Here is a 20,393-nt window from a genome sequence, read left to right as displayed (position 1 = left end):
CGTGAGCCACCACGCCTGGCCACTTGACATAATTTCTACTCTGGGCAGAGGTCTGGGCTGGAGTCTGCCAGGGGTCACATGGTAGCCCTTGGAGGCTGTGTGCCTCCCAAGCAAACGGCAGTTCCAAATGGGCCCGAGTTTGTAAAGACAGTGTTAGCATCTGCAAGGGGAAAATCTGGAGGAACACACACCACTTTTGCTATCCCAGAAGTGGAGTGGTGGACCTTTCACATTCTAGGATATGTATCTGTGCATGTATTGGCTTTTTTAGGAGCAAGGGTGGGGTGTATATATGTGTGTGCATGTGTGTGTGTGTGTGTGTGTGTGTGTGTATGTGTGTGTGTGTTCCTTAGTTCCTTAAGCTTTTGCTTGAATGTGGTATGGTAGAAAATCTTGAGACGTGGGGAGAAAGGCAATAAAATCCTTGTCACGATAAGGCAGAGAAAGCTTACCTAGGACTTGGAGTATCTTCTGCAAGTACCTCCAAGGAAAGACTGTTTCTAGCTGTCTTGGATCAAATAAAGCTCCCGTTTAAGCTAACTGTACCACAAACAAGCTATAAAGGCAGAGCTGGGCCCTCCTCATCTCAGGAGTCCCAGGGCTCAGGCCAGTGCCTGGCACACAACAGGTGCTCAACAAAAGCTGATAAGAGTCAACCAGGGAGTGGACCACATGGGAGGTGGTGAGAGGTCTGGTCTCCTGGGAAGGAGTTGAGATGGGAAAGGTCCCACCAGAGGAGCCCTGCAGAAAGGCAGAACCCAGTGGAACCCTTGGCAAGCTGTCCTCAGGCCTTTGTCTTAGGGGAAGGCAGCAGAAGCTGGCAGCCAGAAAAGGTCGCAGCTGGTCCTGCCTACAAGGTTTCCACAGAGTAGAAGGCTTCAGGGCAGGGCCAGCCTAGGGCGGGTGGGTCGTGGTCCATATCACCTGCCCTTCCCAAGGTAAGCCTGACAAGGGTTTAAGTTTTTTTTTCTCTTTTTAGATGGAGTCTCACTTTGTCACCCAGGCTTGAATGCAGTGGCGCAATCTCGGCTCACTGTAACCTTTACCTCCAGTGTTCAAGCGATTCTCTTCCTTCAGCCTCCTGAGAATCTGGGACTACAGGCATGCACCACCACACCCGGCTAATTTTTGTATTTCTTTTTTTGTTTTTGAGATGGAGTTTTGCCCTTGTTGCCCAGGCTAGAGTGAAATGGCACTATCTCAGCTAATTGCAACCTCCACCTCCCAAGTTCAAGTGATTCTCCTGCCTCAGGCTCCCAAGTAGCTAGGATTACAGGCATGTGCCACTATGCCCAGCTAATTTTGTATTTTTCGTAGAGATGGGGTTTCTCCATGTTGGTCAGGCTGGTCTCAAACTCCCGACCTCAGGTGATCCGCCCACCTGGGCCTCCTAAAGTGCTAGGATTACAGGCGTGAGCCACTGTGCCCAACCAATTTTTGTATTTTTAGTAGAGACGGGGTTTTGCCATGTTGGCCGGACTGGTCTCAAACTCCTGACCTCAAGGCATCCACCTGCCTCAGCTCCCCAAAGTGTTGAAATTACAGGCGTGAGCCACCACGCCTGGCCCAGAGCTTAAGATCTGTGTCAAGCAAGAGCTGAGTCAGACTTGGTGGGTTGGGGGATAAAGGGAGGTGCTGTGAAGAGGCAGGGCAGACAGATCAGGCTTCATCCTCTCAGATATGCTCCACCAGCCCAAGGCCAGGCAGGAACAGCCTCCTCGTACCCACCTCCCACCCACTATGGCCTAGAAAAAAGGCAGCCTCCCATGGTGCTGAAACCCAGGAAAAAGCAAAGCCTGGGGAAAAAGTCTCCCTTGCAGACAGGATGCAGCTGGTAGCTGTGTGCTAGGAGACCACCACCTGTTTTGGCCCAAACGTCCTCCCTTCATAGGTGCCAGACAGGCTCTAGCAGTGGGTGGGGAGGAGGAAGTAGCAAAGCCAGGGCAGCAGGAGGTATCTGCTTTCAGCACAGTCACCACAGGGTCAGGAAGGGAGCCCTATGGGCTCAGCTCCCAGCTGGTGGAAAAGGCATCCTCTCAGTTTCAGCTCAGCTGGAGGTCAAGAACTGCTGAAGCTGGCAGCCCTATGCAGGGGATGCTATTTGCTTGCAAGTGAGCATCTTGTCACCGTGGTGACCCAGGGAAGCACCATGCAGAAGTCAGCCACAAGGCCAGAAACAGAGCTTTCCTGCTGGGAAAGTGGATGCAAAGCACTCCTCTTCCCCTGGACCCTGACCATGGACCAGGCACTGTACTAACAACGTGGGTCACAAAGATGCACCAGACTCCACGATGCCCTCGGGACAGGCCCAAGACATGCCAGAAATAAGCGCACAACAGAAAGTGATGGAGGTGGTAAGAGGCAAGACCAGAGACCAAAAGGGCTTTCAAGGAGAAAAAGAGCTCACCTCAACTGCGCAACACATACAGGAGGAGACTCAGGAAAGGCTTTGGGAGGAAGAAGGTCTGAAACAGCAAACAAGTGAAAGGACAAATCTCCCTGCAGACAGCTCCAGCTGCTTGGTTTGCTCCAGGGCCAAGAGATGGCAGACCGAGAGCGCCTTGGCCCAGGATGCTCCCTCTGCTGGCTGCTCTCCCAGCCCAGTCAGTCCCCCGCTATCTGCCCCTTGACTGTCTCATCTTTCTAACCCTCAATGTCCCACCTGGCTGCCCCTGCCCACCTACATCTGCCCACCAGGATGGCCAACTACGCAGCCCCCAGGATCACAATGCCTTGTTGCCGAGTCTCCAGCTCTGAGGTCCCACGCCTCATCACACCCCAGGCCAGTTTTTCCATTCTGGGACCCATTTGGAGACTACCTCCTGGTGGTGAATTCTTTTTTTTTTTTTTTTTTGGTACCAAATTTCTTTATTTGAAGGAATGGTACAAAGAACTCAAGTGGATGTTTTGCTACAACTTATAGAAAAGGTAAAGGAAACCCCAATAAGCACGCACTGCCTTGGTGACCAGGGAAGTCACCCCGTGGCTATGGGGAAATTAGCCTAAGGCTTAGCTTTCATTATCACTGTCTCCCAGAGTGTGCTTGTCAAAGAGATATTCTGCCAAGCCAGACTGGGGTGCTCCCATCTTGCGCAAGTTGGTCACGTGGTCACCCAATTCTTTGATGGATTTCACCTGCTCATTCAGGTAATGTGTCTCAATGAAGTCACACAAATGGGGGTCATTTTTGTCGGTGGCCAGTTTATGCAGTTCCAGTAGTGACTGATTCACATTTTTTTCCAAATGTAATGCACACTCCATCGCATTCAGCCCGCTCTCCCAGTCATCATGGTCTGGTTTCTTGATATCCTGAAGGAAGATGCGGCCACCTCGTTGGTTCTGCAGCTTCATCAGTTTCTCGGCATGTTCCCTCTCCTCATGAGATTGGTCAAGAAAGTACTTGGCAAAGTTCTTCAAAGCCACATCATCGCGGTTAAAGTAGTAAGACACGGACAGGTAAACATACGAGGCGTAGAGCTCCAGGTCGATCTGGCGGTTGATGGCGGCCTCTGAATCCTGGTGGTAGTTCTGGCGCACCTGCGAAGGTGATGCGGTCGTCATGGCGGCTGCTAAGGAGAGGCGGCGGCGGCGGTGGCTGCGCGGCGCTGGAGAGGCGGCGGGGGCCTTGGGGCGGTCCGAGGACCCGGTGTGAAGGTGACAGAGGGCTGGCTGTGGGCGGCCGGCCGGGGTGGGGGACGAGCGCCGGGTTCCGTCCAAGCACTGTTGAAGCAGGAGACCGCGGCGACTCTCCGCAAAGAACGTCTCGGTGGTGAATTCTTAGCAAAATCCCATTAAACCACAATCTGTCACATTCCTCATGCTCTGCCCTCACCTGGGGACCTGAAAACCACAGGGCAGCCTGCTGTGGGCCTAGGAACTGTTTATCACAGTTTCCAAGGGCACGAGATAGTTTCTCGGAGCACCAGGATACTGGTGCTCGGAAAGGGCCAGAGGGTCAGGAATGGACCTGATACCCAGAATCGCCCCCCAGGCATCAACCAAAGACTGAAGCTCAGGGACTGGCTCCATGACCCAGCAATGCCAAGCACAGCCAGGAATCCCTTGTCCAACCACTTTTCTTATATTTTACATTGTTTAAAAGATGACATATGTAGGCTGGGTGCGGTGGCTCACGCCTGTGATTCCAGCACTTTGGGAGGCCAAGGTGGTCAGGAGTTTGAGAATTGCCTGGCCAACATGGTGAAACCCCATCTCTACAAAAATACAAAAATTAGCCAAGCATGGTGGCACACGCCTGTAATCCCAGCTACTTGGGAGGCTGAGACAGGAGGATCACTTGAACCTGGGAGGCCTCGGAGGCTGCAGCAAGCCAAGATTGTGTCACTGCACTCCAGCCTCAGTGATGGGGAGACTCCGTCTCAAAAAAAAAAAAAAAAAGATGACATATGTTAGATTAAAAAATAAAAATTATATAATACAAACAATTATATAATACGAAAAGGAAAAATGTAAGTAACCTACATCCTATCACCCCCGAATAACCAGCAATAATATGTTGAGGCATTTTTTGTTCCTCTCAATTCACATTCATATTGCTGAGATCATATGGCATATACAAGCTTCTACCATTATGATGTCCATGATCCTGTTTTTATTTTAATCTGAAGGCAGCTGCTGGGCCAGCGATTCTCAACCTTTGCTGTTTGCCAGATTTACCTGAACCCCCCTTCCCTAGGTCCTATCCCTAGAAATCGACTCAGGACATACAGAAAATCTAGAATAAATAAAACACTTCAAAAAAAATTCCATTGTTTTACTTCACATAGAATCATCTAATAATATTTATTGAGCAATTATGTGCTAAGCGCCATAAAGGATGGTTTTTTTTTTTTTTTTTTTTTTTTTGGAGATGAGGTCTCATTCTGTAGCCCAGGCTGGAGTACAGTGGCGCAATCATAACTCACTGCACCTTGAACTCCTAGGTTCAAGCAGTCCTCCTGTTTCAGTTTCCCGAGTCACTGAGATTAAAGGTGTAAGCCACCATGCCCAGCTCAGGATTCATTTCTTATAATAAAAAGCTTGTATCATTCTTCATTCATTCAAGAAACATGTAGAGCTTCTAGTATGCACCAGGCCCCGTGATGGGGAACAGGGACATAAAGTCAATAAAACAGACTCTCAAGGTCAGAGCTAGTGAGGGAGACAGACAAGTCAAGAGATGGTTAGAAACTAATGCACACATGCAAGGGGGGTGACATGCACAGGAATCAGGGGGACATGGTGGGTGCAGTCTCACCCCCTCTGCAGAAGGTCTTGAAGTTTGCTCCAAGTACCAAAAGGACAAGCTGGGGTTAGCCAGGCAAAGGAGCAAGGGGGCTGGGCTCACCAGGCAGAGGAAGCTGTGTGAGCCTACCCTGGGCTCAGGTTTGTGGAGCTGCAAGCAGTGCTACCAGGTAGGTCTCACGAGGCAGGAGGTAGTCAGAATAGAGCCAAAGAAGGGCAGATCAGCAAGGGCCCCTGGGCCATTGACGTGACTTGGACATTATACCATAAGGGATGCGAGAGCCTCTGAAGGGGCAAAGCCAAGGAAGGATAGGTATTCTTTTTCTTTTTGAAATTTTTTTAAGTTAGGGTCTTGCCATGTTGCCAGGCTGGTCTCCAACTCCTGGACTCAAGTGATCCTCCTGCGCTGGCCTCCCAAAGTACTGGGATTACAGGCAGCCATTGCAGCCTGCCGAGACAGGAGTTTGTTGTTTTTTTTTTTTTTTGGAGACAGAGTGTCACTTTGTCACCCAGGCTGGAGTGCAGTGGAATGATGTTGGCTCACTGCAACTTCTGCCTCCTGGGTTCAAGCAATTCTCCTGCTTCAGCCTCCCAAGTAGCAGGGATTACAGGCACATGCCACCACATCAGGCTAATTTTAGTATTTTTAGTAAAGATGGGGTTTCACCATGTTGGCCAGGGTGGTCTTGAACTCCTGACCTCAAATGATCCGTAAGACAGACATTTTTGATTGCTCACTCTGGAATCCGTGTGGAGAGTGGGTTTAAGGAGTCTTGAGTGAAAGTAGGAAGATCAGTTAGGAGGCTGCTACATTAGAAAAGGAGCAAAAAAAATAGGAGCCTGGACTGGGATTTTATTGCGTCTATCATAGCGGGCAGACATTTAGTGGGGACGGAGACGAGAGGATGGATTTGAGGTCCCTGAGTCACACATTTAGACTTTCCATTTTTCACATTGGAATCAAAGTCTTAGTGCATAAAGCTTTGCACACACTTCAGTTTGGTTCTCTATGATAAAGTCCTTGTTGTGGAATTTCTAGGTCAAAGAGTAGGGATATTTTTAAGGTTCTTGTTATCTTTTGCCAAATTGCTTTCCAGAAAGACTCTCAATTTTCACTTCCACCAGCAGTGCACAAGAGTGCTTGTTAGACCCTTAGGGATGAAGCCCTGCCAGAGATCGAATCCCCTGCTTGGCCCCAAACAAAATGACTGGGAATAGGTTTCCTGACTACACAAATGGCACATCAGGCTGAAGGGTAAGTTGCTTTGGAGCTGGCCTAGGGCCAGGGAAGGGGTACTCTCTCCCTGCTCCAACCATTTTCCTTGCTGCTGCCAGGAACCTTGTTAATCATCATTATGTCACTCCACTCCTCAAAAACTTTCTATGGCTCCCCACTACCTAAAAATAAAAGCCAAACACCTTAGCATGGAAATCAAGTCTTTCCAAAAATATGATCGTCAGTCCACATTCCCATATATTCATTTATTCATTCAACAAATATTTGAGGACCCGCTATTTACCTATAAAAAACAAAGTCCTTGCTCTCCTGGAGTTTACATTCTAGCAGGAGAAACAGATAGTGCACAAGTCCATCTAGAGTATGTCAGGTGTTTATATGTCACACCCAAAATAAACCAGAAAAATACAGTGATGAGAACTGAGAATGGGGGACCAGGGAAGGCCTCTAACAAGGAGATTGTTGTGGAGGCCAGATGGAGGGAGAAGTGAGCCGCACAGACAGCTGAGGCCTGTTATCTCACTGGCTTCCACTGCACTCAGACCACATCTGGGCCACCAGCCTTCTGCGGGCTTCCAAGTTCCATGCCTTTGCTATTGATTTTCTCTCCCGAAGAAACCCTATCTATTGAAATTGGACATGTCGGTGCCCAGCTACAATGTCGCCTCTTCTGTGAAGCCCTCCTAATTCCTCAGCCACACTGCTCTCAGCACTTCATTCCACTTTCCAGTCTGCCCAACTGCGAGCATATGGAGGCCCCAGGTGGTCTTTTAGCTCTCTGTCTTCAGTGCCCAGCATCCAACAAAAGAGATTCTCTATTTTGGCACTTACAGATTGTCTGGGTTCCACACACATCCTCTCCAGATGACACTGTGAGTTGCTAAAAGGCAGAAACTGCCTTCTTTGGCTTCTGGTCCCCTAAGTTAGTACAGCACAGTCTGGCACCAAGATGCTTCCCAAACAAGGGGGCATGTGTGCAGGTTGCCCAAGACTGTGGGCACATGACTAGCAGGGAAGCATTCTTCCCTGAGCACATGCAAGTGAAATACTCTCCATCGTCTATAGCGAGGCTGTTAGTTATCTACCCAAACCCACTCTCCCCTTCTTCACGGGGACACAGTAGCATAGACAGACGATATTTCCCAGCCTTGCTTGCAGCCAGGGAGGCCATGTGACCATGCTGCACACATGCCATGGAGGACCAGGGCCTAGGGACGGTGGGCAGGCCTCCTCCACCCTTTCTGCCCCGCTCCATTGGTTAAGGCCCAGACATGGCTGCAACCCAGCTTCAACCACGCAAACAACAATGTCCTATGATGTGGCAGCAACAACTGGATCCCAGGTGACCACAAGCAGCTGAGCTGCCCTTCACCTGGTCTGTTCATGTTGAGGACATCAGGGCCATTACATGAGACAGAAAAACAAATTCCTCATTCTTTAAGCCACTATATCATTAGGCCCCTTTGACACGGAAGGGCAGCTTTCCACTAAGAAATGCACCTGCCTTCACAGGGTGCTCAGGGCACCAGTGAGATTAAGTCGTCATCATCCTCAAAAACCTGCCTCGATGCCTCCGGGAGGAATGGTGAATCCTGTTCCCAGCAACCCCTAGGATTTGGTAGCATCAGGAGATGGGGCTAGATGAAGGTGGCATGCAAGTCAGGGTAAGAACTCTGTGGGGGACTGGGCATGGTGCCTCATGCCTGTAATCCCAGCACTTTAGGAGGCTAAGGTGGGTGAATTGCTTGAGTCCAAGAGTTCCAGACCAGCTTGGGCAACATAGTGAGACCCCACCTCTAAAAAAACATATAAAAAATTTAGCCTGGCATGGTGGTGCGTGCCTGTGGTCCCAGCTACTCTGGAGGCTGAGGTGGGAGGATCACCTGAGCCTGGGAGGTAGAGGCTACGGTAAACTGTAATCGCACCACTGCACTCCAGCCTGGGTGACAGAGCGAGGAACCCAGAAGGAGCAGGGGCACTGTGCTCAGGGTGGGAAGGCAGCCTAAAAGCCAAGTCCTGCTGCTAAGGAAGGGCTAAGGAATGCAAAACCAAACTCGTTCATTCTAGCCTCTCTTATGGGTCTACCTACACTCATCCTGCTGGCAGTCACAGAGGCAGAATTGCAGAACACAATAAATGGGGAAGGGGCTGGGCTCAGAGGCGATGAGCATCATCTCACTGGCTCCAGCTGCTACAGAAGCAGGAACCAGGGAGGCCATGTCTTCAGCAGCCTCAGGAGGCCACAGAGAGCAACAGCGCTGCCTTAAATCTGGGTCTGCTACACCTTACACCACCTCAACTCTGAACTTTGGTGTCCACCAAGTTGCATCCAAAGAAGGTACGAAGACAGAGGACACATACTGCCCCCACCCCCAGCCCCCAGCTGCCCAAATCATCTGCCTAACTTCCCTGGCTCTACCAAGCTCAAGTCCCTGCCTGCCAGGTCTAGCCCACCTTCTATAACCATGGCTTCGTGTTGATGGCAGGTGCTGGGCTCAGCACTAGTGAGGAAACAGTGGAGGAGACAGGCCCTGCGGAGAGGCCGCACAGACCGGGAGAAGGAGTTGGGCTCCGGAGCCAAGCAGAAGACGATTCTCATTCCGACCCCATCCCCTAACTGGCCCTGTGATCCCAGCAAGCTTTAGTTCTCCAATCTGTGAAATGGAGATGAATGATGCCATGTCACCATGTGCTGAGAGAACACAACAATCTGTGCCTGGAGCATGGAAGGTGCTCCGCAAATGCCCGTTGCCCTCTATTGCTCCCAGATGGCTGCCTTGTTGATCTGCCACAATTCATGAAATCCCCACCTTCAGGATTAAGACACTGTCTGTAAAATGTCCTGGTGGAGTAAGATGTCACCTCCTGCAAAAGACAATTAAGTGTTCTGGGTAGGCTGGCAGGCAGCATCCGGAGCGTCTGGTTAAGGCTCTGATGTTAAAGCTCGCAGGTGCAGACAGCAGTGGCTCTGCACAGCCCCGAAGGGGAAGGCGTTGTAAAGAAATATGCTGCGTCAAGGACACTAAATCTTAAGATCTGGGATCTCCAGGTGGGCAGGGGAAGGGATGCTCAGGGACGCCTAAACAGAAGAGGAAAAGGAGAAAGCAGAAAAAGAAAGGAGTCAGGGAAATGAAAGTCTCTAAAAAAGACGCAGGCAGGAATAGCCAGGGCAGCGCCGGCCCTGCAGCTGTGGCCCCCTCTGCGACACTCAGTTATCACACCCTGGCTCCCTCCAGACCCCTCTTCCAAGCAGCTTTGTCTTATTCCTGGCACCAAATGGTTCCTACATGTCCATCCCCACCTCACCCTCACCCACCAGCCAGGTACAATCTAAAGAAGAAGGAAGCTAAAAGCTCTGACTTGGTTTAGAGAGGGCTCCTGGAATCTTCCCATAAAACATGCTGGAGGTCAGAGAGGAGGCGCAATGTATCCGAGCTGCAAAATGACAAGATCAAGCATCTCTGGGGTTGTGTTTCTGGCTTGGCCACAAATTTGAGATGACCTGGGCAAGTCACACACCCTGTCTCTGATCTTCACTACTCTGTAAGACAAGTCACCCAACTCAAATCCCAAGAGCTATAACAGGAAAACTTTACCAAAAGGAAATCAACTTCTCAGGCAGAACCAGTGGGTGAGAGACACAAAGGAGGCACACCTGGGCTCAGCCAAGTTCACACTGAACGGAGGGAGCTGCTCTCACAAGGCCACAGCGGGGGCAATGAGACAGGGCACAGGTTCTTGCTCTACAGAGAGACAGGCCAAGGCAAGGACGAACTTTTTACTCACTCAGTACATTCAAAAGCTAGCCTTGCCCCAAGAAAGTCTGGCTGGGCCAGGTGTGGTGGCTCACACCTGTAATCCCAGCACTTTGGGAGGCTGAGACAGGCGGATCATGAAGTCAGGAGTTCCAGACCAGCCTGACCAATATGGTGAAACCCCGCCTCTACTAAAAATAAAAACCAATATGGCGAAACCCCATCTCTACTAAAAATACGAAAAATTAGCCACTACATGGTGGCGCACACCTGTAGTCCCAGCTACTCAGCAGGCTGAGGCCGTAGAATTGCTTGAACCCAGGAGGCAGAGGTTGCAGTAAGCTGAAGTCACGCCACTGCACTCCAGCCTGGGTAACAGAGCAAGACTCCATCTCAAAACAAACAAACAGAAAGTCTGGGTGAACTCCTGGCAAGGGTGCTAAGTGGAGCAACCCCACGATGGGTGGGCAGCTGAACATGACCTTTCGGGCTTTTCCAGCTCTGGTGTCCTGCAGCAATGCTCTTGAGTTGAAGAGGTTTGATCTCATCTACATCTTGCAGAGCTTAGTTCCAATCACTGTCAGACATGCTCCTGCCACCTTCTCAGGTTTATGGAAGGGCTCCCACCTATATAAACCTGATGTTGTGGCAGGCACTCTGGGACCACCCCACACCTCTCTGTATCCGAAGCCAACCATATGGCCACAGAAAGTCAGCAAGGCAAAGAAAAAGTCAAAGGAGAATCAGCCCAATGATGCAAACATCTGTAGTTCCAAGAAGTCCAGGGCCAGCTAGTTGACAACAGCAGCACAAAAAAGGTGCGTGCTGTCCCTGAAGCCTGTCCTAGTGCCTGCCTCCATGTCAGAGCCCTGGCCAGGTGGGTAAGTGACCCACTCCAAAGGGGCCCAGGCACACAGTGCTGCCCAGCTGCTGTTGGGGGAAATCTGGACCAAGCTCCATAGCTGGGGCTTCAAGGAGATCAGGGACCTGGAACACAGAGCTCCATGATCTGGGGAGTCTGGGGAACTGCTGCTCCCGCCTTCCTGAGGGCAGCCCTGCCAGCTTGATTTAGAAAAAGCCTCTACCAGGCTATGGCAGAAGGGCTTAGCTTTCGCAGAACCAGATCCCACTGGAGCCAGAGAGGTCCTAAAAGGCCCAGCAGCGTGTGCCTGAGCTGACACAAGAATCCCTGGGAGTGACCCTAACCAGCCCCGGAGGCTGGGCTCTCAGAGGCAGCCCGTTCCCATGTCAGACTATTCTCCTTAGGGGAACAGAAAACTAACTTCTTGGAACTTCCACTCATGAGTGCCAGGCATCCAAGCACCTAGAACTGAACTCAATGCCACTTCCTCAAGCGTGCCCTTCCACCCTCCCCCAGCGAGGGAGCTACCCACCCATAGTCTCACCTTAACAACCATCATTTGCATTGAGTCCATCATCCCTATCTGTGGAATGAAAGGTGTGTCCCAGATGAGAAGACAAACAAAACAAAACGCTCCAGATTAAATAACAAGGTTAGCACAGAACTAAGCATGAAGTAGGCACTTGTGCTGGCGAGGCTAGATGGGAGCTGGCAGGCCCTGGGCCTCAGTCTCCGACCCGGCTTCCCCAGCAGAACTCCCTCCTCTCCCTCTCTCCCTCCTAATGGTCCTCTCTCTTAATAGGACATTGTGGAAGGGACATCTGCTATGGGAAGAAGGTTACAGCAGACAGTTACCAACTACAGCCCCATGGAAGCCAGACTCTGAGCACTTGCTGGCCAGCTTAGCAGCTCCAGACAGTGTCCTGGACATGGCCTCTTTCTCCTTTCTCCTGGAAAGGGAAAACGCCTCCTCACCCCACGAGGGCAGAAACAGGGGTGGCCACTGGCTTCTTTCCCTTTCTCTCACCAGCCATGCTCTTGCCCAGAGAACGCATCTTTCTCTAATTCACCCAAAGGTGTTGCATGGACCAGCAGGCAGCCCTGGCCAGGGGTGGGGACACGCGAGACAAACACGGCTCCCTCAGCTCCAGCCTCCAGATGTCAGCTTAGGTGTCTCTTTTTCAGGGAAGGGTTCCTGACCCTCCACTCCAAAATAATTCATTTCTCCTACCCCATAATTCTCTCCCTGTACCCTATCCTTACCTTTGCAGTATATGTTACATTTTGATTACCTGAGCATCATCTGTTTCCCCGCTATTCTGTGGGACCTGGGAGGAAAGGACCGTATCTATTGTGCTTAGCTGCACACCCAGGATCAAGCACAGAGCTGGGCATGGAGAAACTCAAAGCATGTCTGAGCTTCATGCAGACAGATGCTTCAGATTAGCCTTGAACCAGTACCTCCAGGACCACAAGATACTTTCATCTCACCAAAGCCACTGGGTCAGCCACCCAGAGCCCCAGGAGGGTTTGATCCAACTGAGACAAAGCAGATAGGATGGGTAAGAAACATCATCCACCATCACTGACTACCAGCCAGGTGCCAAGCATTATCCCACAGAATCACCACAGCTAGGGCCGGGTGCAGTGGCTCACGCCTGTAATCCCAGCACTTTCGGAGGCCCAGGTGGGCAGATCACAAGGTCAGGAGATGGAGACCATCTTGGCCAACATGGTGAAACCCCGTCTCTACTAAAAATACAAAAAAATTAGCTGGGTATGGTGGCGCAAACCTTTAGTCCCAGCTACTCAGCAGGCTGAGGCAGAAGAATTGCTTGAACCAGGGAGGTGGAGGCTGCAGTGAGCCGAGATCGTGCCATGCACTCCAGCCTGACAAACAGAAGGAGACTCCATCTCAAAAAAAAAAAATCACCACAGCTACATGATGGGGTAGGTACTACTAACATCTATTTAACAGATGAAGGAGACATTTAGAGGTTAAGGAATACGACCACTAAGCAGTAGAACGGGGGTTTAGGCTCTGCCAAGGTCTGAGCTGAACCTGTGTTCTTAATCACTAAGCTACAAGGTCCCAGTTAGCAAACCAGTGGTGTTTAGTGCACCTGCCCCATGCCCCAAGCCCTGGGTCTTTTTCAATGCCCCATATAGCATGCACCATCCTCAGAAACCTCCAGTAAACACTTGCAGGGCTGTAGGAGACAGAATGACAGGACACATATAGTCTCTTGTTTGAAGACAGTTTCTCAGCCTTTTAAAGCACACATCCTCTTTTAATAAATATACAGGCTTCCCATATACACCTCACCTAAAACTGTGCTATGCCTCACTTGAGAAATACTGCAATATCAGGCAAGATTTGTCAGTCCACTTTCTTTGTTTACATTTTAAAAACAACATATTTTTCCAAATCTAAAATGAGATTATGATCTTGAATATGCTTTTCAAATTTCACACTTGCCCCAATCCCCAGAGACTGTGATTCATTCTCCCTCTCTCTCCCCACTTGACAATCACCACTCATGGACAATAATAGCACACAAAAGGTTTACCACAAGCAGTAGAAATGTTCCCTGTCAATACGGAATGTGTAGAACAGGCAACGTGGGGCATTTCAAGCACACTCAGGAGAGAATGCAATATGATCTCAGTGGAAAGATCATCAGAGAAAAGTCAAGATCAGGCTATTATTTCTTCTTCTGTAGCCCCCTATTTGCAAGGATAATGACGATCAAGTTCTTAGAGCTTCACGGAAGACTAAAATGGCATGCTGGTAGGGGGAATCCAAGCAAAGAGAAATACTATACCTCTACCCTCCAAAAGTTCTTTTTGTTGTTTGGGGTACAGAGAAAGGAAAACAAGGGATGGCTCTGAGAATGACACCATGAGGTTTCCTTTGAGCACGTTATTATTTTCAACAGGCAACTGGAGAGAAGGAGAACTTGAAGTTCAAGTGGGCTCTGGAGATGCCTGGCCCATGGCACCCTCCTCCTGTAGTGGTTAGAATGGCCCAGGAGTCAGACTGATACAGGTTCTGGTCTGCTTCTGCCACATACTCATTGATGATATTGGGCAAATTACACCACCTCTCTGGGCCTCTGTGTCCCTTGCCGTGAGATGATGATCATATAACTTACTTCACTGAGTTATCACAAAGATTAAATGAGATAATACAGGGAAAAGGTTTGGTACTACATCTGGAAAACATTAAGTGGTCATGAAGAGGACTTCTTTTTTTTTTTTTTTTTTTGAGACAGAGTTTTGCTCTCGTTACCCAGGCTGGAGTGCAATGGCAGGATCTCGGCTCACCGCAACCTCCGCCTCCTGGGTTCAGGCAATTCTCCTGCCTCAGCCTCCTGAGTAGCTGGGATTACAGGCATGCGCCACCATGCCCAGCTAATTTTTTGTATTTTTAGTAGAGACGGGGTTTCACCATGTTGACCAGGATGGTCTCGATCTCTTGACCTCGTGATCCACCCGCCTCGGCCTCCCAAAGTGCTGGGATTACAGGCTTGAGCCACCGCGCCCGGCCTTTTTTTTCTTTTTTTAAAGACGGGGTTTCACCATGTTGGTCAGGCTGGTCTTGAACTCCCGACCTCAGGTGATCCGCCCGCCTTGGCCTCCAAAGTGCTTGGATTACAGGCGTGAGCCACCACGCCCGGCCTAAGGAGAGGACTTCTAAGTGTCAGCCTTATTGTGTTTATTTCTCTCCTTGTTTCCCAACAGGAATTCAGGCAGCTGGAAGGCCAGTCTGCAACCCTCTCATTCTCAATTCCTATTTATTGTCGCAAGTGATATAAACCCTCCAGTCAAGGACAAGAACAGCTGGGCAGACCAGGAAAATGCACAGCTGCTGCACTTTAAAGAAAATAATGTTCCAAGGGGTCCGGGTTTGGAAGTGAGCGGGCAGGAGAAGACAAAAGCTGGCTTGGGTTGGGAGCGAGCAGGCAGCTCTGCTAGAGGCTCCGTGGAGGGAAAACGAACAGAAATAGCCGAAAGGGCTGGAGGGCGAGGAAGACACACGTGGAAGCCAGGCCTTCCTGGAGAAAGGAAGCTGCAGGTGGGCTGGAGGCAGCCTCGGGCATGGCTCATACAGGAAACGTGGGACGTTGGCTGCAGAGGAGAGCAGGCCATGTCCTCGGGGAGGGGCAGCTGGGGAGAAGGAACCAGGCTGCCAGGCAGTCCTGAATGGAGCAAGGTCAGCACCCAACAGGAAGGAAGCTGCACGTTCTCCCCTGTTGACCTCAAGTCCTCACCTCAACCCCCCTCTGCCTCCCACAGCTCGATGGGCCCCAGGATGCAGCCAATATTCCAGTCTCTGCCACCATCTACTGCCCCCATCCGGGTCCTCTTCCCGAGGCCAGCAGCAAAACAGGATGCAGGTTTCAGCATTCCCCACTTTCCCGGTATCTCTGAAACAAGTGCTCCGAGATTCTCCCTCTGGGAAACAGGCCAAGGAGGCCAATACCATTCTCAGAGTGGCTCCTCCAGTTCCACACTAGGAAGTAAATGGGGTGTGTCTGTCCCCACTCAACCACGTCCTCTCTGGCCTCTTGGCTTGTCTAGGAAGGAGAACACAGCCACATCCCTCCTGCCTCGGCCCTGCCGCTGGTCTCCACATGCACAGCACCACCAGGGAATCTCAGGAGCCGGTGCAGGTGAAGGGATCCTAGGCCTATGCGGTCATTTCTAGACCTTCAGGCTCGAGGCCCGGGCAGGTGCTGTTCTCTATTCACCCCTAGGAACAGGGAACACGGTTGGCAGCAGGGTCACCAGCCCAAGATGCTCAGATGGGCTGTGGTGGAGCCAGTGTTCAGTCATGTCCCAGGGCCAGAAAGGAAGTCTCCCTGATCCCTCAGAGAGCCAACGGCAGCACCATGTGGCAAGCAACCGCGGTCACAAGGCTGCTGCATCTGCACAAGACTTTCCAGTGCACAGAGCCCTGTGACATGCACAACTCGGTCCTTTCCCACACCTCTGCAAGGGGACTGGGCAGAGACTGTCCCTATGTTGAAGATGAGGGAGCTGAGGCAACTTGGCCAGTGTCACGGCTGCTGAGGGGCAGAGCTGGTGGGCCCAGGACCCATTCTCCAGCAGTTCCTTCTCTACCTGGGGACTGCCCTTCCTGCTGTAAATATCCCCAGATCTCCCCACCCTCAACCACAACCACCAGGTTCTCTAGTGGCACCCCACTCCTCTGGCTGCCGATCGCTCCCCTTCCTCAAGCCCCAGAGGTGCCAGGCCCTAGCCAGTGCCCCTACCACTGGGCCATCCCTCTGCTTCAGCCAGACTGTTGCTAAAGTTCGGGACCTCCTTCTTCAAAGGGTCTTCCACACCCCTTGCACCTCCACTGCTAACCCTCCCCTGCTGTCTGGAGTGCCACCAGCCTCCCAGGTGGTTTCCCTGTCTTCCATCCTGCCCTACCCCTTTCCCAGCATCCTCAGAGTCCAGCAATGGCCTCTCAGGTGCCCTGCCTCTCCCTGGTCACGGGCTCCCCGTGGCTCCTCACACTTCCACGGCCCTGCCCCACAGCTCAGCATCCAAGATGCCATTCAGGGCCCACCTCTTACTGCCCTCTCCTCCCTGCACCCTGGCTTTGGTGCAGGTCGGTCCTGGCTCTCCCTATCCTTCAAGGTACTGCTCTCCAGTGTCCACAGCATCCCCTGACTGTAAGAGATGTGAGGAGATGGGTTTCTAATGCCTGCCCTGCCCAAAGCCCTGAAAGGGGCAACCACCCAGTCAACGAGGTCCAGCTGCCCCTCACTAGCTGCCCATGACCCAGAGAAGCCATCCACGGTGACACTGGTGTGCTCAACTACAGAACATGCTGACATGTAAGAGGAGAAGGCTGAGTCTACTGAGAGGGAGGCCAGGAGCAGACGCTCAGACAAAAGCAGAGAGGTCACACAGCTCCCCAAAGACAGGGCTGCCTCCACTCCTGACAGTCTTCCAGCCCCAGCTACCAGGAGGCCAGGCTGCCTTGCCAAAACCCTTCCAACAAAGCCCCTTTCCCCTGAGCTAACCTGGATGGGCTCCTGCTCCCGTGTGGAACACTGCCGATACCAGGCTCACGGAGTCCCTGTCCCTTCTGGTCTGACACCCCCAACTGAAAGAGCTATGGATTTGGCAACAGGCAGGCTCTGCTGAGGGTCACTTCTTTCATTGTGTCGTGGTGTGGCTAATAGATGTTCCACATACACCCAGTTTCCTCCCTGGGACCCAAGCTCCTCATCAAAGCCTCGAGGAGCACACCGCTTTGTCAAAGTTCCCCTCTTTGAAGCTGCCTCTGATCTGCATGGTATCAAGAGTGGCTCCTGCCAGACCTGTTTCATCTTGTGTGTCCCCATCCCCTGGCTGGAGCTGAGTAGACTGAGGGTAGAGATGTGACCCAGGCTGTGCCAACCAGACTCTTTCTCCCATGGGAATGGACTTTGGACAGGGACATCTCAGTATAGCTGAGTGTGGCTGGAACTGCAGCAGGAACGTTGGGGACCATGCGGGCTGAGGGGGGGAAGCCAGCCTGCAGAGAAGAGAAGGAAACTCAAAGAGAAGCAGAGCTGAGAGACAGGGAGAATCTAACAAGGTTTTTCTAATCCCTGCTTAAGGCCAGGCAGCAACCCCGCCCGTGGGGTCCTGAATTCCCCCAGAAGCCCTATCATAAATAGCATTTTTTCTTAAGCTGGATTCAGTCAGTTTCCCTTACTTGCAATCAAGGAGCTCTAACACAGCTGGGATCTCCCTTGCGCTTCTCTGCTTCTCCAGGAACACAAAGCTGGTGCTCTACAAATACTTGCTGAATGAAGAAAAACTGGCCTCACATTCTGGCTTTCCTATTTCTGCCAAAGGCACCATTGTGCACAAATACTCTCTCCATAAAATGTGTAACTCAGCCTCAGGCAACTTAAATTAAATGCCCTTTCCTTGCCTGAAATGCATTAAATCCTCGTTTTCATCTCTTCTTTGGGGCAAACCAGTGCTAAAAAGAAAGGCAGGCAGGAGTAGGTGGAAAAAGAAACAGCCCTTCAACATGCAGGCCAGCAAGTCCACTGTATCTGCAAACTGTGCTACTCCCTGGCTGCCCCCCACTCCAAAAGACTGCCCGAGATCTGTCCATATGCCACACCCCCAGTCTACCCAAGATGACCATCAAAGTCTCCAAAGGTCACAGAGCTTACAGCCCTGTTTATGTGTTATTTATGCTACAGAAAGAAACCTCAGAGGATCATCTTGCTCAGTGGTTTTCAAACTGCTTGCTCTGCAGGACCCCAGGACATAAGTGGATCCCTTCAGGGGGCCTTCTCTCTGGCTTCAGCCAGTGCAGTACCCAGTTGGTTGCATATATCAAGCTACCTTGTAAGCTTACCCCAGAAAGGGTTCAGGTAGCTTTGAAAAACGGTACAGAATTCCCGTCCCAGACCAACTCCTTCATCACTCAGATGAGGAACCAGAGATTCATGGGATTGCACAGAGAGGGTAGGGCAATGAAGATAAGATGACCTTGCCCTGGCTCCTTGGGGCTCCTGACCACACCGCCAATGGATGAGTGCTGAATCCGAGGTGACCCTGCCTGCATCAGCGGAAGGACGATGCTAACCAGCCTGAACAACATGGAGCTGTCCTGATGCTAGTCCTCCGCTATATATAGTTTCTCCCCTGAAACGACCTCACGCAGCAGCAAAGGTTTGTGGTGTAGCAAAACTGGCTGTGTCCCCAACAACTCTAGGGGAGGAGAACTGCTTAAGAAACTGGGTGGTAAATGGAAAAGCGAAGAATTCGGGGGATGGGGAGGGATGAGGTGGCAGGTAGGGAACAAGCAAACATTTTGAGACAACTCTGGGGAAATTCTTTCTCTGAGCCCCCTGGGTGGCAGTGCAGAACAGTAAACCTGAGACTCTTTTGTAGTACGTAATAAAAGAGTCCCAAGTCTCGGGTGGTAAAGCCACTGCTTTGTTCCAGGCTCCAATCCTGCCTGCTCAGAGACGTTGGATGCCTCTTCTCAAACTGCTGCATTCATCTGCAGCCCTTGTGCAAGAACCAACAGAGGCTGCCTTTGACATAAGCATCCCCATATACTATTCAATACCTTCCATAATCTTGGTGGGCACGATAGATTCGATCGTGTGGGGGGGGTGGGGGTGGGGGATTGAGATGGAGTTTCACTCTTGTTGCCCAGGCTGGAGTGCAATGGCACAATCCTGGCTCACCACAGCTTCTGCCTCCCAGGTTCAAGCAATTCTCCTGCCTCAGCCTCCCAAGTAGCTGGAATTATAGGCATGTACCACCATGTTCGGCTAATTTTTTTGTATTTAGTAGAGACAGGGTTTCACCATGTTGGTCAGGCTGGTTTCGAACTCCTGATCTCAGGTGATCCATGCGCCTCAGCCTCCCAAAGTGCTGGGATTACAGGCGAGAGCCACCACGTCTGACCAGATTGATCCTAATGCCTTAAAAAAGAAAAGGAGCCTGGGTGCAATGGTTCACATCTGTAATCCCAGTACTTTGGGAAGCCAAGGTGGGAGGACTGCTTGAGGCCAGGAGTTTGAGACCAACCTGGGCAACACGGCGAGACCCCATCTCTACAAAAAAATACAGAAATTAGCTGGGTGTGGTAATGTACACCTGTAGTCTGAGCTACTAAGGGGCTGGGGTGGATCACTTGAGAGCAGGAGTTCAAGGCTGCAGTGAACTATAATAGCTCCATTGCCCTCCAGCCTGAGCCACAGAGTAAGACCCTATCTCTAAATAAAAAGAAACAGGAAGATAAACACCAAATGAGAATGGAGACACTGTCTGGCTGGTGGGAGTACAAAGATTTTCTTCTTTGAGCTTTCTCTTATCGTTCACATGTTTTACATGAGCACACATTACTTTTACAATAAAGATTGTATTGCTTGCTTCTCTCTAACCTGCACCACTTCCTCAGATCCGTAACCCTTCTACAAACTATGCCCTCTCACTCCCAGTATCTGTCCATCCCAATCCCCCAAGGAGCATCTTGGGTCCCACCACCCTCAGAAATCTTCCCTCCACAAGTCGAGTTCACAGGGACCTATCTCATCCCAACTCTTTCTAAAAAGGGTCTACACGTTGCCTTTGTCTCAACTTGTCTACACTGGATGACTTAGCACTTGTCTACATGCTGTCTTGTTTGAAGTGGTGTTATACCTTCGTCTGCTTCCTCTCCCAAGTAGACCATAAGCCATCTGGATGATGAGGTATATATGTATAATATGTGCATACATATTTGCAGGAATGAGGCAGGGTGGAATTTTGGAAA

General features: G+C 51.0%; 2 protein-coding genes across 5 annotated transcripts in view; both read right to left on the bottom strand.

Annotated features, from left to right (window-relative positions):
* Positions 1 to 20,393, bottom strand: part of UBTD1 (ubiquitin domain containing 1) — a 63,780-nt gene that overhangs the window by 27,627 nt on the left and 15,760 nt on the right. The window lies entirely within an intron of this gene.
* Positions 2,834 to 3,649, bottom strand: LOC101029833 (ferritin heavy chain). Its single transcript, XM_010333222.3, has one exon. The coding sequence runs from the start codon at positions 3,559 to 3,561 to the stop codon at positions 3,010 to 3,012; it is 552 nt and encodes a 183-aa protein (XP_010331524.2). The 5' UTR covers positions 3,562 to 3,649; the 3' UTR covers positions 2,834 to 3,009.

This window comes from Saimiri boliviensis, chromosome 12, assembly GCF_048565385.1.
Source record: "Saimiri boliviensis isolate mSaiBol1 chromosome 12, mSaiBol1.pri, whole genome shotgun sequence".
In the NCBI taxonomy this organism is placed as follows: Eukaryota; Metazoa; Chordata; class Mammalia; order Primates; family Cebidae; genus Saimiri; species Saimiri boliviensis.
This window is presented reverse-complemented; position numbering and strand designations above follow the sequence as displayed.